The 16979-nt window shown below is 39.0% G+C and overlaps 1 protein-coding gene across 50 annotated transcripts in view; it reads right to left on the minus strand.

Moving 5' to 3' along the window:
- Positions 1-16979, minus strand: part of Ank2 (ankyrin 2) — a 582948-nt gene that overhangs the window by 169742 nt on the left and 396227 nt on the right. For all 50 annotated transcript variants that reach the window (XM_036190330.1, XM_036190288.1, XM_036190294.1 and 47 more), the window contains one exon: positions 13401-13502. In XM_036190330.1, coding sequence (XP_036046223.1) covers positions 13401-13502 — 102 coding nt within the window. The remainder of the gene's footprint in view (positions 1-13400; positions 13503-16979) is intronic.

A 16979-nucleotide genomic window follows, 5' to 3' on the forward strand; every position in this document is an offset into this window, starting at 1 on the left:
AGAAAAAAGAAAAAGGAAGAGAGATGTGTGCTTAGTATCTGAATGGCAAGTTCTAAGGAACTTGAATAACACCTAATTTGAGAAACTCCTTGCTGTCTTGGATGAGTAACTTCATTCCCAGCTCCCTGATAATATGTTTCTTTTTCTTCTTACTTTCCTCCTCTGCCTCCATTAGTATAATTATACTTCCCCTTATTTCTTAAAAGAAATACTATGCCATAAATTATCTAACAAGCCTTTTCCTCAGGGGCAGAAACACCCTTCATTCAGCCCACCAATAACTCTGCACATCCACTAAGGTTCAAAGATTTGTTTCAAACCAGGCACCACCTAGCACCCCTGTCCAAAGAACTTCCTTAGGGTGTGTATGTGTGCACACACACAGGCATGTGCACACCCTTATTATCCAAGGTGTTCCCTTAGGACCTCTTGCTTCTCTGAGCTGTGGGTTCTCATTCTATCCTTGAAGACCTTCCATTTCCAATGGAGGAAACTGAAAGGGAACAGAGTATGGGACAAAAGACGATTGTCTTTGCCATGCTTTTCACTGTCCCACACATAACACATATTACCTACAACAAGTCATGTTGTTACATACATTGTCATCTAGGAAACTGAATTATGACCTTGATTTATGAGATTAAATAAAATTTGACACACACACATTGATAGATACATGGTTCTGGATCATGCTCATTATCAATGTAATGGTTATTTCTTAATATGGAACTGCCAAATTATCTTTAATATATACATTTCTTTAATTTCTAGGAACTGGCTCACCACAACTTCAAGTGGTTAGCATTAAAAACAAGATTATCTTTTTCTTTTCTGTTTCTTATTCCGGGAGACAAAACGACTAGAATTGGGGTACTCCACTCCACCTTTGGAGAGGAAAGAAGTAGAGAGAGAGGAGAGAGAGAAAACTTCTTCTGAAGGGAAAAATAGTCTTTAAAGTGGTCATAAAAAGAACAAGAAAGCAGAATCTGAGTGGACAAAATCTCAGCTGCTGAAAGGCCAGATGGCTTCTAATGGCACAGAGAGAGATGGTGATGGACAGGTATGGCAGCTTCCCTCTCCTGCATCTGATTGTAGCTCCCACAAGAATCAGGGTTCATACATGTTTTGATCCATGTACTAACACCCAGCAGCAGAGATCAAGATAAAACTCTATAGAGATCTCCAAGCAAGCCCTGGTTAGACTCCCCAACTCTTCCTCCATCCTCTCTTCCACTGTTTACTCAGAAGCTACCTAGAGTAACACTGTCATGCCATTTCCCTCTACTGGCTAGTCACTAGGCTAAACCTCATCTCTCCAAACAGTTCCTGTCTGCCTCTGTGTAATCTTTTTCTGACTCTATCTCTTACCATTTCCCACTCCTGAAGTGTTATCCCAAGCCTTTCACACACAAGTGCCCTGACCAGTAGCATCTCTCTGTGCTAAATGTCTTCCCCAAATATTCCTCTAAACCTTGTTCTAGCTGAAGCCTGAAGACACAGTGTTCCTGATGCCGTAGGAGCTAGGGATGCTTATTTGCCCACATTCCTACTTACTATCCTCGCTCCTTATTCTATCCTATCTTCAAACTCTTCCTCCTTCTTCATAAGCCTTCTACTATGTTCAGCCTGTGTCCCCCGTTCTTGTTTCCCATTGTTTTAAGAGTTTAACTTCACGTCACTGCCATGCTTTCCCACCTACTCATAGGTAAACATATCAAAATGCTTTAAGGTTCCAGAATTCTTCTCTGCTGCTGATAAGGGATTTTCTTTACCTTGTGTACTCTCTCCAAGATCACACCCTAGTTCTTGCCATTTCAGATGATGAGACCCTTCCTTTAAGATCTGTTTTATCATCCAATCCTTTGATCACCACTCACCCAATGCCACCACTCACAGCAATCCTCCCACCTCTGATATCCAGAATCTGTCCAGTTGTTTACCACAGTGTTCTCCTGTCTTTACTCAGGACACATTCTGTGAAAGTTCTTTGTAATGATGTTGTGCATTTCCTTCCATGTATCCTAAGTTCACCTGTGTTTCTGTTTTTCCAATAAATGCTTGCTTAAACCACATTCCCAATCACAAGCAATGCCATCTTCTGCCTGAACCTGACTTCAGAAGAACACATATACATGTTACCTAGACTCACTAAAAATACATGCTCATGAACCTCAAGCAGGTCCTTAACATTGCTTGGTAATCACAATCATCACAGTGACCCTTGTACATTTTTTCCTGCTTTCCTGAATCAATCATTTCATACCTTTCTCCATAACCTCCATCACCTCTCTCCTATAACTAAGCTAATAACTTTGACTCTTTTCACTGAAAAACTAAAGAAGGCAGTTAAAGTTCCCACCCTACACCCACCTTTCTAGCCCCATCCCTATTTTATTTCCAACTTTACCCATATGCCCTTTCCCTCCTCAACTAGCTACAGTCCTAGGGAAGTACAACTCTCCTTTGTGTGCCAGGCCTGATCAGTTAATCAAGGAATCCTTGGTCATTCTCCCATCTCTCTTTATTTCCCACTCATCTCTTCCTTAAATCATTGGTTTCTCTTCTTTCCCTGATGATCTTTTCCATCAATGAAACAAAAATGCCATTGCTTCTTTTACATAATCAGAAATGCTTCTTATGATCCTGTTTCCTCTTCCAGTTACTCCCTTGTCTCTTCTATGCTTTATAGAAAAGACAGAATATATTTGGTCTGACCATTGTCCAGTGAATGAACTCCATCTGACTCACTCCACCCTCCACTGAAATCACACTAATGAGATCATCTCTTACTACCACAATGCTCCACATATTATTCAGTTCCTCGGCTTGTTTAGTCAACAGCATGTAACAAAGTTGATCATTTCCTAGGCCTGAAAATAGCTTTTTTATTTGGCATTCAAGACACAAATCTCTCTATATTTCCCTCCTACATCTTTCAACACTCTTGCCCATTCTCATCCCCAAGTGCCCTGAGGTTCAGCTGTCAAACACCTTTCTTATTCATAGATATTCATAAATACTCTTTTTGGTAATCCCATCCAGTTTGATAGTTTGAATATTGTCTACACACTGAACTGAAGTTTCTATCTTTGCCCAAAGCTTCTTTTATGAACTTCAGACTCAATGTGTTTAACTGCTCACTTTTAGATACCACATAGATTAAATGTGCAAAATTGGCCATTCCTTCAAGTCTTCTCATCTCACAGATCTCTCTATCACAGCTCATGAAAAATCAACCCTCCCTTTTCCCATGGCAACCCCAAACTTCATTCTTCACCTCCTCTTCTGCCCTCATACTGGATCAAATCCATCTGGAGGGCACAAGGTCCTTGTGCTTACAGATAAGCACTAAGGAAACCAGGAATGTTAAACATGGGATGTTGTCTCTTTAAAGGAAGAGATGTTTAATGTTTTTGCTGCCCTTAAGGTTGGGAACAGATGTGGTTAGCAGCTTAATGACCTCTGTGCTACCTCTATTGCCAAGCCACACCTGGATCCCTCATAGTCTTATGTTTATCTCTGTCTTCCTCCTATACCTTCATATTAAACATTGTTTCTCAGTTAATAGAACCCATCTGTAGGGTACTGGTAAGCCACGAGCCCATGGCAACTTATAGATTAATAGAAGTGGGTTAATTCAATTTATAAGAACAGCTAGCAAGAAGCCTGAGCCATTAGGCCAAACAGTTTAAATAATATAAGCGTCTGAGTGATCATTTTATAAGTGGGCTGTTGGACTGCCGGGGCTTGGCAAGACCTGGAGAGAAAACTCTAGCTACACTCATCTTTACAGAAAAGGCCACATGTACTTTGAAAGGAATTTCAGTGCAGTGATGTCTTAAGCTTTGCTGTACTCACAGAATTGAGTTAATTATCACCAGGAAACATTTTTCCAAAACTGTGCTGTGCTTAAAATGCCTCAAATAAACTGCCCTGTGTCAGACTCTTGAAGCTTGAACCAACACTGGCTACTGAGTTTTGTTGAACCAGACTTGAATCTTTCCTCACGTGGGTGATACTCTGCTGGCCATGATATGTCTGCAGACTCCCACATCCATCAACAAACAGCTCTGTCTTTAAATTCTACCTGGAAGCCAAACAGGGCTCATCACTTCTGCCTGTTGTCCTATTGTAAACACCGAAAGCCATTTAAGAGCTTTCCCTAGACTGCCTTGCTTCCTTCCATCTGGGTGCTAGTCCTGGGCCTTAGATAAGCCATTTTCTGTCACTTCCTTTTAATCACTTTTCTTATGTAGACTCAAAGCCAAAGGCTACTCTTAAATTAACCTACAAACATTCTATGCTGTAGCATTCTGCTCTCCTCCAATCTCTTCCTGTTTTCCTTCTCCCACATTTTATTTCAGACAGGCTGACCTCCCTGCCAGTCATTGAACACATCACCATGTTATGTGGGCTCTCTCATCAAGAGTTGTAAAATATATTTCTTGGGAATGTTGCATGGCTTCACGCTCAGCTCTGTTGGGTATTCACTGGACCATCTTGTCAACCATGACACACTGCTTCCTTCCATTCTCTCCTCTCCACTGCATGCTTCTTGTCCATGCCTTTTACTGCTTTTGTTTTTCTTTTATTTCTTTCCTTTTTTTTTACTATGGATCTTATTATTTATTTCTAGTTGGCTCTGAACTCAGAGCTATCCACTTGCCTCTGTTTCCTGAGTGCTAAGATTAAAGGTGTACCCCAGCACACCCAGTGACTGACTGCTTTTCCTCTTTCCCTATATATTAGTTACCTTCCTATTGCTGTGGGAAAAAAACACCATCACCAAGGCAACTTGTAAAAGAAAGCATTTAATCGGGCTTATGGTTTCAGCAGGTTTCACTGATGATAGAGTAAAGGCATGTGGCTAGAAACAGCTAAGAGCACACTGCACCGTCCATAAAGAGGAAGCCGATAGAGGGCATACTGGGAACTGTGCAAGTCTTTTGATAACTCAAAGCCTGCCCCCATTGGCATACCTCCTGTAATAAGGCCACACCTCCTGATCTTCCCTAAACAGTTCTACTATCTGGGGACCGAGCAGTCAAATATTTGAGCCCCTGGAAGCCATTATTCAAACTACAGTACTATATGTGGTGCGAACTTCCTTGCTCTTGTCTCTGTCATTTGAGGGTTCAGATTGTAAACTACAAGAGAGCAGAGGCCATGCTTTCCTCTGACTTACTGCATCCTCAGCACCAAAAGTTTGTTTGAGTAAACAGATGAACAAGTGCTGTGCCTGACATCAGACTGGAAAACAAGAATGCTGTTGTTTTGATAGCTGAAGCATGTTAAGGAGATGGGTAGCTGCTGGGAAATCAAGCATTACAATCCGTGTCCTTGGTCACAGGAAGAGAGGACTCAAGAGAATTCCCAGAATATAAAGTGTTCTGTTCCAATCTAAACCATGCAGACAGTACTTAAGAGCACAGCCACAGAAATAATTTGAATAAGGTCACCCCTGCATTTCCAAAATGAAAGTGTCATCACATTTCAAACCTCTTTCTCAATTCTAGTAGGTACAAATACAGTCAAAACTTTTTAGTGCCATAGATGAGAACTTAATAAATGTCTGCTAGAATTGCTTACCATGGAATAAATATCAATACTGTAGTTCAAAAGATTAGACAGGGCATATTTAGTTTAACTTGAATTAAAATCATCTAATATAAGGCAGGGAGCTTTTGCTTCTATTAAATGAGGCATCAGCAAGAAAACAGTCCTGGCTAGTTTTTGTCAACTTGGCACAGCTAGTCTCATCTAGGAAGAGAGACTCTCAATTGAGAAAATGCCCCCATCAGATTGAGCTGTACAAAGCCCAGAGGGCACTTCCTAGATTGACGTGTGAGGGCCCAGCCCACTGTGAGTAGTCCCATCTCTGGGCAGAAGGGCCTGGGTTTCAGAAGAAGGCAAACTGAGTGAGCCATGTGGAACATGCCAATTAAGAGTCTTTATTCATGACTTCTGCTTTACTTCCTACTTCCAGGTTATTCCTGCCCTGACTTCCTTTCAAGATATACTGTGATCCAGATGTGTAAGCCAAATAAACCCTTTTCTCCCAAAGTTGATTTTAGTCATGGTGTTTTTATCATAGCAACAGAAAGCAAACTATGACAATCACATTGATAGCTAGCTGTATTTTACAAATATGTTTATGTCTAATTTCACTAGTTATAAAACTGTACTTTACTCCATTGTTCGTTCAACAATTCCATGAATTCAATTATTTTTAATTCATATTTATTGCCCTTATTAAGTCCCAGACTAGTATTACTGTCTTGGCATTTTTAAAACAGGTCTACACCAGATGGATCCAAATGGTATTTGTGAGAAAGATTTTAGTTGCAGAAAAACATTTCAGTTTAACACAACCCAGAAAAGTAATAACTGTTACCAAATTACAATTAAGTATAATCTTTCCTCTCTGATGGCAGAAGCCACAGACATGCCACTTAAGAGTCTGTCCTACCTATGGAAATAGTACTGCTTCTGCCAGCAGGTAAGTTAAGAATTAATATGAGAAGACTGCCTTAGTTTAATGTAGATTGTCATGTTCAGTAATGTCTATGGAGTGTTGATTCTACTAGGAATTTTTCAAGCATTTTCTCCAGTCATATACAACCCTGACTTCAGGTGGTTATGATCACTGAAGCTGAATAAATTCAGACATGAGGGGGTAGCTTGCCTAGGACCCCTTAGCCTGAAAAAAAAATAAGAAAATGGATTCTGGCACCCACATTTTTAACTTGACCTCCAAAAATGGTCAGAGTCACATAAAGAGAACATTTGCTAAAGTTGTTGTTGAATATATCATCTTGTTGCTGAAGGCTTTTCCTTCTAGAAACATTAATGTTGCCTTACAAAAGCTGTTTTAAGATGGCCCTCTACTTTGGGAAAAGGAAACATGGGGTTAAACTTACACATTTGTATCTCTACTGTTAAAATTTGGTGGCAGAGATTCAAAACACCAAATGAAGTCATTTTAAGAACTGTTGATCTTTAGTGTAAGATTACATTCAAGGGGTGACAAACAACAGTCCTTTATTTTGAACTCACTGTAGTGAAATAAATAAATTTGATATATGGAAAAAGGTATCTAAACCTTCTGGGGCTTTTGTTGACATTTAAACTGGCTACAAATGTTGATGAAAATGTTACAGAGTTTATTTTTACTATCTGGGCGTTAGCCTTGTTTGCAACAGTATAAAATCAGTTCAGACACAATTACTAAATATATTTTTAAAGGAAACATTTATATGAGTTTCAATAATGGAGTGAATGTTAAGGTTAATTGTTTTCTTAACAGAGAAAAACTAACAAGGGTAATAAATTCTGGTCTAACTTTTAAAGAAAACAAGTTAATGATCATAATTACATCATTAGGAAAAGAAAAAGGAAAATTTGACGTTTTTAGGACATTTTCTTGTGCTAAATTTATTCATCTCCTCCATGTCCTTTAAGTCCATACTTATGACAAAGCTCCGCTCCTAGCCCTCCAATTCCTTCAAATTATTACAAACTATGCTATATTTTTAAATAAATTTCAAAGTGCATATGATAGTTATAAAACCAATTCTATTTTTTTAAAATCTGATCCTAATTTCAGCTTAAGGACTCTTAGCACACCAACACATGTGATATTTTTGGAAAGCTGGTACAGCCCAAATTGTCTTTCATTGAGAAATACAACAGGGTACAAAGAGTCCTGGTTTTTATATTGTATGTCGTTATGCTCCCTGGAAACCCTGGCTTCGAAGAGAAACACAGAATATGCTTTCTTCCCCTTGTCCCTATACCACAGTATTTGAATGCCACATGGTTAGAAATAGGAATGCCTTGGCTTCAATAGCTGCCTCTTCCATCCTCATACACACTTAGAAACTATTTTCAGTTCTACATTTTATTTATTATTAAATTTTAGTTTAATTCTTAGTAACTGTGGTAGGATTTCTGGTGATGATTTTCTCTGATTTAGGAGTTCCTTTATCTGTTATATTAACATGGAATGAATAAATACTCTTTTCTAGGAGCAACCATATTAGTTATTCATATGGTCTGAGCTTCAGGATAAAGGGCATTATCACTGTATATTGTGAAAGGAAGTTCAAATATCTACTCAAGATGTCCTGCAGTAGATAAAACCAAGACATGACACACGATGTCACCCAACGAATATCCCTTAACCATGAATTCATTTTCTGCATTAGTAAACACAGGCTTACCCACATCTCATAAAGTTTTGTCTCAGCTGACAGATAAAACATCATATATAAAAGTCAGGGCTGTGGTATTGTGTTCCCCAAAATATTGTGTACCCTAATAAACTCATCTGGGGTCAGAGAACAGAAAAGCCACTAGATATTGAGGCTAGAAAATGGTGGCACTCACGCCTTTAATCCTAGCATTCCAGAGATAGAAATTTGTCTGGATCTCTGTGAGTTCAAGGCCACAAGGATACAGCCAAGTATGGCGAATCACGCCTTTAATCCCAGGGAGTGACGGCAGAAAGAGAAAGATATATAAGGCATGAAGACCAGAAACAAGAAGCATTTGGCTGGTTAAGCTTTTAGGCTTTTAGCAGCAGCTCAGCTGAGATCCATTTGGATGAGGACTCAGAAGCTTGAAGTCTGAGGAAATAAGATCAGCTGAGGAACTGGCAAGGTGAGGTAGCTGTGGCTTGTTCTGCTCCTCTGATCTTCCAGCGGTCACCCCAATACCTGGTCCAGCTTTGTTTTCATTAATAAGAACTTTTAAGATTCCTGCTACACAGGGCACAAACTTTGATACAATAATGACTTAATTGGTATTACTCACTTTAACTCTAAACTTCTAATTAATGTACATTTCTTAATAATAATAATATTAAGGCTAAACAGCAGGCATCAGCAGTTGCTTTATAACTGTTAAATCTGAGTGATTTAAGGGAATCAATCTCATAGTTTTATGGAAGTCAATTATAATTTTTTGATTCTTCATTGATTATATAGTAGTTGTAATTAGACTGTAGGAACCTTAGAAAATCATGTTTCCAGTTTCGTATTTCATAGTTTAACTTACACTGTATCGCTGGGAGAGAAGTATTGAATATGTTGTTATCACTGTGATTAGAGATTAGAGAAATGCCACTTTCTGAACTGAAGTAACTTGCCAAAAGTTACAGAACTTGACTTTGGGCCTATGGCTTATGACATCAAGTCTCAGAGAAATAAATATTCTTTTAAGGTGAAACATTCGAGAATAGGTGGCCACTAGAAGAAACATGCTAGACTGGTTCAAACTAGCTCAAGAAGTCAGGTTTATTATTAATCACTCATGGATAGAGTATTTACTATTGAGAGAAAACTCTCTCCTAAAATGGTACCTAAAAAAAATTAAAAACCTCTAGCTTATCACAAAATTAATTACTTTAAGATGACCTGAGCTTGGTCTGAAATAGGTTAGCTTCATTTTACTTAATGCTCTTTTAACATTATGAAATGTTTATTTAATTCTACCTAAATGAACTAATAATCACATTTTCTATTTATTAATATACTACCAACTTAGAAGATGAATTAATTGGTATTAAAATTGGGAAGTGCATTTAATTCATTTAATTTACTTAATGAATCTAAGGTAATATCAAAATTAGAGAACATTTCAAATTCAAACTCTTGGGCATTTTATTGAGTAAATGTGCATATGTATACATATATATATTGGAAGTTTGGATTTCCTTTCTTAATATAATTAAAGTACTTTAAATTCAAATTACTTGTTCAAAAGAATAATATGGCCAGGTGGACGCCTTTAATCCCAGCACTCGAGAGGCAGAGCCAGGCGGATCTCTGTGAATTTGAGGCCAGCCTGGGCTGCTAAGTGAGTTCCAGGAAAGGCACAAAGCTACACAGAGAAACCCTGTCTCAAAAAACAAAATTAATAATAATAATAATAATAATAATAATAATAATAATAGAAGCATATCAGATAAAATTAATGGAAAATACAATAGAGGGTAGATACTTCTGCAGTTGTCTTACTCCACCTATACATGGAGAAGAAGTCATTTGGTCTCACTCCATCTGTTACTATATCATGATGTTGGCAGAAGATCCAAGTCTACTGGATTCGAACAAAGGACTTTGTAATCCACAGCAAAGACAGTGGCTGAGCGTCATGCTGCTGGTGCCAGATCCTCTAACCAAATGCATCGTAGTGGACATAGAGGGCAATGATGAAGTCCTTTTCGTGTAGGCTAGGTTCGAGAATGCAGACTGGGGGATTCACATTAGCCAGCGTGTGGTCTTGGGGTTGGTGTTGCTGAGTCCTAGTCTTCAAGACTGCTCACTGCAAACACTACCCCAGGAGATGGTCCAGGATTATATAATCCAAGTGCTTTATATTCTTATTATCCCTCACAGTATCTGCAAAAGCAAATAAGTCTCCATACTTCCATGTGATAAAAGACATATCCTCCTAAAGGATGAGAAATCCTGCCATCAGTGACAATGTTTCTCTCGCCAGTGAGTCTCGAAAGGAAAAAGAGAACTCACCTCTAGGTGACTGTAAGTAACATGATGGCCCTATTCTTACAGGTGTTCCCAGCCACTGGAAATTTATAAATGGAAGAAGCACCATGGATATGTTTTTATTTTAGAACAGCAACATAAAATAACATAAAGTGACCCAGCTGAATGCATGAGGTTTTTGTGGTCACTTTGCTGAGTGGCCATGAAGACACACAATATGAGTCTGGATGGGGATGATCCACAGGGGTACACTCTGGAGACGCATCCTGGAAATGGGCCATCACTGACCATGTGAAAAACTGACTTAAGACTGACATAGCAGTGTAGTACAGAAAGGAGTCTACCTCTGTGTGCAGATGTGGAATGGTCTTCCTCCTTAAGAGCTGACCCATCTCCTAGCCAAGGGGCCAACCCTCAGCGGGGCAAAACTTCTTTGAGCCAGGCTACATAGACAGGAGGGATAATGATCTTTTAAACAAAATAATGTGTTATTCCTTCCCAGAATCTCCACCCAGACAACCTTGTAAATCTGCCCATTTCTCTGAATTATTTTCCCTTTTTTCTTTCTATCTCTTTCCTAAGGATGCTTTCCCCAAGTGCTTTGGGCTTCTCTCTCTCTCCAAATCTTCCCTCTTTTTAATGTCTTCTCCTTGCCGAAGTCCCTGCCTGACCACCATGTGGCTGACCTCCACGCCAGCTTAACTCAGCATGGCCTTTTCTCTTCTCTGAACCACTTCCTCCTGACAGCTGCCAGGATTATTCAGCTCCCCACCCCCCAAGCTTTGCTTTTAAATTGTAATAAAATTGTCCTGGAGCTGTTGTTTGAGTCTGTTCTCAAGTTCTTTTACTAACAGGACAAAGACCCACTAGAGGACACTCGGATTCCCTGGTAACATGTGGCGACTCCCATGGGCTCCCCAAACTGTTTAGTAACACAAGTGGGGAAGAAATGAGTAGAATTTAGGATGATAGTAACTTGGGGGTCATAAACAAGCAGGACGCATTTTGTAAAGTATTCAAGAGATTTACTTATTTCAATAGCCTAGAGCAAGATTTCTTAAACTTCTTGCACTTTTGACCCCTTTCCACTCAAGTAATTTTCATGGAACTCTGGGCATATAAAGAAGCATAAAATAGGTACATAAATCAAGCACTTCCTAATAATGAAACATAAGGAGATTTATTTTAAAGCAGTTTTGTATTTTATCATTTACTAAAGATGGAAGTAAACCTGTGTACTACTGAGACGGACATACTTGTATATTTTTACATGAACATTAAGTCTTGACTGTCTATTTGATGACAGAGATATTTAGAGTTGGTAGATACTCGGACTTATTTATTTATTTATTTTATTTGAGACAGGGTTTCTCTGTTTGGTCATGGCTGTTCTGGAACTTGCTTTGTAGACCAGGGTGGCCTCAAACTTAAGAGATCCACCTGCCCCTTTCCCGAGTTCTGGGATTAAAGGTGTGTGTACCACTGCCTGGCAGGTACTTTGAATTTATAATCAACATTTCTGACAATGCCATTTCACACAAGTACATATTAGAAAATAGCAGAAATACGTGTGGTATCATTTTTGAAACCACTGAAAATTCTGTCCCTAATCACAAGCCAAAAATTCACTTTGTACTTTTTTTAATGAAACAGATCAGGAATTCACATAGCAATTTTAAAAATCACGTATTCTAATACAACATAATCCAAAGACATACTAATTTGACACTGGCATACTGAGGGATGATGGTAGGGAAATATTAAAGTCTTCTTTTTTATAATTAAACTACTGCATTTCTTTATGAGAAGAAAGCTTTGCATATGTTCAGTGATGCTGCATGCTGTGACAGTTCCATAGGGCAAAGTGCTCGTGTCGTGTGTCTAGGACCATGGCTAAAGTGAAGTTGTACAGTGTAATAGAAAGCACTGAGAGAAAAAGCCTAATTCATTATCATTTGGTTTCAAATCAAGGTTGGTTGTTGCATATTCCAAAACCTTTTCTTGTTACTATTTTTTTGTGACACCCACATTCAGTTCTACAAACCCACATGGGTCACAAGCTGCAGCTTAGGAGGCTTGGCTCTAAAGATTAAAGAAAAGTGGACTGAATGTATTGGAGGATGCAGAAACATCATCCAAGCACTCCTAGATCAATTGAAATCAAATAACAAAAATTGCCTCACATAAACATAATATTAATGCTTTGATTTTCATCATACAATCCATCACACACACACACACACACACACACACACACACACACACACACACACACACACGAAAACAACAACAACAACAACATTTACAAACTATAGTGATTACTGGGGTCTTCTAGACACTTTAATTTATGTTACAAAAATATTTGTCAAAGTGCCAAGAAAATATCAATACTCTTGAGGGCAACTAATATAAAAAATAAATAATTTTCTCCTTAATGAATAAGCCAAACACTTCATTTAAACTAATATAGTAGTTTTACATATTCTCAGAATTAGCCATATTTCTAAACCAGAAGAAAGTATTGCTTCAAGTTTTGTTGTTGTTGTGTGATTTTGTTTATTTAAGACACTGTCTTATGTATCTGAGTTGACCTTGAATTATGTCATAATATATCATTCTTGACTAACCACAGATCAGGTGGTTCACATCATTTCAGTGGAAGATAGTGACATTCAATTTATTTTTTTTTCTGTACTTCACCAGCAATAGCAATTTTAAAAGCCAACACTAACACTTCAAAGGTTGGTAAGGTGGTAAAAATTGGGTTGCATCAAGATCAACTTTCTAATACCTCATTAGATCGATATTAACAGAAAATAGTGCTGGGCTCTGAGACTCTGCCTGGATATGAGGTGCTTCCCGATTCAGAGGCTAAAGCCCCCCTACTCTTACCTGATTGCAGGTGTTGATGTCGATGCCCCCCTTCAGATATTCCACAACTTTGTCCAGGTTGCCTGCTCGGGCAGCACGGAGGAAGCTGGCATTGCTGTCAGACTGCAAGAGAAAGAAAGGCCGTTGGAGAATCCTGCAGAACACCAAACGCACCAAATACAGGAAGACAAGAGTGTTAACATGACACATCAGACAAGCTTTGGCTGAAAAATGTTTTAGTACAGGCTTTAAAACACCGAACTATCCTCCACAGCGTAAGGCAGTAACTATACAGTGGTTTATGGATGTTGACATCCATGAGAAATACACTTTATACATACAAGAATACAAAGGAACCATTAAAATAAAACTGGCTGTTACTACTTTATTCCAAATCTTCAGCTAATTTAAGGATGAATTTACACTATGCAAAATTCTACTGTTATTCATTTTTTATTTTTCCCCATGCTCAAGTGTTGTGTGCAATGGTGTTCACATTGTGTATGGGTGGACGTGTGAACAGGTATGCATGAAAATGTGTGACCATGGAGGTCTGAGGTTGATGTGAGGTGTCTTGCTCCATCACCACTTTACTTCCTATGTTATTTATGGAGGTAGAGTCTTCCATTGAACTGAGAGCTCACCCATGGGTTCATCATGCAAGCCTTCTTGCCTCTGGGTTCCTCTGCCTCTGCCTCCCCGGTCCTGGGCTTACAGGGGCCCTCATTCCTGCTAAGATTTTTCTGTGAGTTCTGGGGATCCCAGTTCTGGTCCTTAGCTTGTACAGCAAATGCTTTATGCATTGGGCTATCTCTAGAGCCCCTATTCATTTGTTTTCAATTGGGTTTTTAGAGAACTGATACTGAGCCTAATGGCAAGTCAAAAAAGAAAGAAAGAAAAAGAAGTTTACAACTAGATGAAACTAAAGCTGCTTGAGTTCCTTTGTGTCTTTCTTTACTGTTAGTTTTCAGATGACTCAGCTGAAGGACACTGAGTCAGGGTCACTTCAGTCGTCCAGCCTCATGGGGAGAGAATAAGGAGCTTTGAAGAAAGGGAAGGCATTAGTTGGCAGGTGTGGACTGCGCTGATGCAAATTTTGTACTCCTAGTGATTTGGGGAAAACATTATTAAATGTAAACCAGCTGACATAATACTAGACTGAAATATCTTGGTAAAGTCTCTCTGGATGAAGACTTTGTTTTAAGTTTTCCATCTTCCCACAGTTTCCACAAATCTGGTCCTGGGAAAATCAGCTATATTTGCCTCGTGAAAAGTCTAGAGGACTGTTCCAAAGGCAGAGTTACAACCATCGCCCCAGGCTTGAATAAATATTCTGACTTTTAAACCTTATCATAATAATGACAATAAAATTTTGTTAGGGTTAAAGACACTTATATAACTATTATAAATTTCCTTGTAGTATAGTATCTGATCAAGGAAAAAGGGGGCCTGAAGAGGGGATGTAATTCACATATCTGGATATGAGAGCTGAGTTTGATAGCTCCTGTTTTCTTTCAGGTTTTCAACATTCCCCTCAGTAGATTGCACAGCCTCCTTCCCTCGAAGACTACACTTGGCAGGGATTCTTGGCAAACTCTGTCAAAGCTGTTTTTTAAATTTGTGATGATGGGCAGGTAATAGAAATGGGAATATTTTCTCAGGGAGTTTCAAATAAATGATTGCTTGCCCATCATTAAGTGATTTACACTCAGGAACCCTGAAAACCTGAGAACTGAATGATCTCACATCAGTCTGAGTACTACATGGGTTACAGGCTTCCAAGCCAGACAGATGCTTAAGAGGTAAAAGATGTGGCTGAAATCTAGACATCCAGAATCCATGTTCTGTTTCTTTGACGAAGCCTCATGGTGTGACTAGTGTGGGAATGTTCTCCTTCCTAGGATACCTCGGTTCTCTTTACAGGATGCCTTGATTCTGCTTCCCAGGATACCCCATTCTACATCCTTCCTGAAAGCCATGTCCATGGCAGAGTGCCCTGATTCCATCTGCAATGCTGCAGGAACTGAATTATGACTCGCTTCAAAATGCTTCGTCTATGAAATGATTTTGCTGTTTTTAGCTAATGTTAAACTCCAGTGGGGTTTTCCCCTCTGGGTTTCTTGCTACAACACTTGAGTAAAACTCGATGTTCCAAATGGTACTATGAAGAACACACAATAGATCTTATTTTTTACTCTAAATCAATGAAAATAAGATAATATGAAGTCCCATGTATAAACTATAAAAGTATTATTATGTAAGCACAATTTTTCCAAAATAGATTCATTATAAATTGTACTAAAAACTGAGCCAAGGAAATGCTTACAATTTGTGCCATGAAGCAAATAATTGTAGGTAATATTTACTGAGTGTTTACTGTGGGCCAAGAAAAGAGCTAATAGAGCCATATGCATCAGATAATCAATATTCATAGTAAGACTATAAGGAATGGTGTGTTATTATGAGGGAAGATGCCTAGAAAGTTTCTTAGGTCATATGATTATTTGAGGATGAGGGAAGATTCGAGATTTATTTCACATTTATCAGAGTCAGAGTCAGGAACCTTTTCTGCCATTCAACTCTCAAGTGATGCAAATTTCCACAGCAGAAAACACTACAGATTTCCCACTGATAAAGTGGGTTCGTTTCCTTTGGCATGACCACACATATGCCCTTGGTCTACAAGTGATGCAAATTTCCACAGCAGAAAACACTACAGATTTCCCACTGATAAAGTGGGTTCGTTTCCTTTGGCATGACCACACATATGCCCTTGGTCTACAAGTTCTGTAAACCATGCCATTTATGATAGAAGTGCCACACAGGGCATTCTTACTGGCTTTCGCCTGCTGCTGTTTGCAATGAGCAAAACCTTAAGATCTGAGTGGAAAGAACCCAGAAACTTTTTCACTTGGGAATGAAGAGAAAAGTGGTAAAGTGTTCACAACATTAAAAAGCCAGTCAAGGGGGCTAGAGAGATGGCTCCCTGATTTAAAAAAACACTCACTGCTCTTCCAGAAGACCTCTATCTGGTTCTCAGCACCCCCACAGGGCAGCATGCAACCAACTGGACCCCCAGTTCCAGGGCACCACATACCCTATTCTGGCCTTTGTGTGTACCCACACATGGCATACACTCACACAATACACACATATACATAAATGCAAATTAATCTTTTATTTTTAGGAGACAATCTACTACATGTCTCTTCATGCCTCCAGGGCTCCAACACAGCCACAGATCAAGTTGTTTTCTGTTCTTAGAGGAACCAACAACAAATACAATAAACAAGCAGGGGTAAAGGGAGAGACTATCCCCAGAAGATGCCTAAGACCTCAAGACAGAGCCCAGATAGACTAAACACTATGGCAGCGCCAGAAAGTCCACAAGGACCTCTGCCAAACTTCTCTAAAGAAAGGGCAGGTGGCAGGTGCTTTTGTTCTCACAGAGTATCAAGTTTTCTTAACTGGTTGTCTCTTTTCTGAGTTACATTTTTAAAAATGGATCCAAGTTCAAGACTTAGAGCAAAACCCTAGATATCTAACAAATAATAGTCCTAGTGTTATAGTAAATGTAACATTTGTGCCATCCAGCCAGGA

Source organism: Onychomys torridus, chromosome 6 (assembly GCF_903995425.1).
Source record: "Onychomys torridus chromosome 6, mOncTor1.1, whole genome shotgun sequence".
In the NCBI taxonomy this organism is placed as follows: Eukaryota; Metazoa; Chordata; class Mammalia; order Rodentia; family Cricetidae; genus Onychomys; species Onychomys torridus.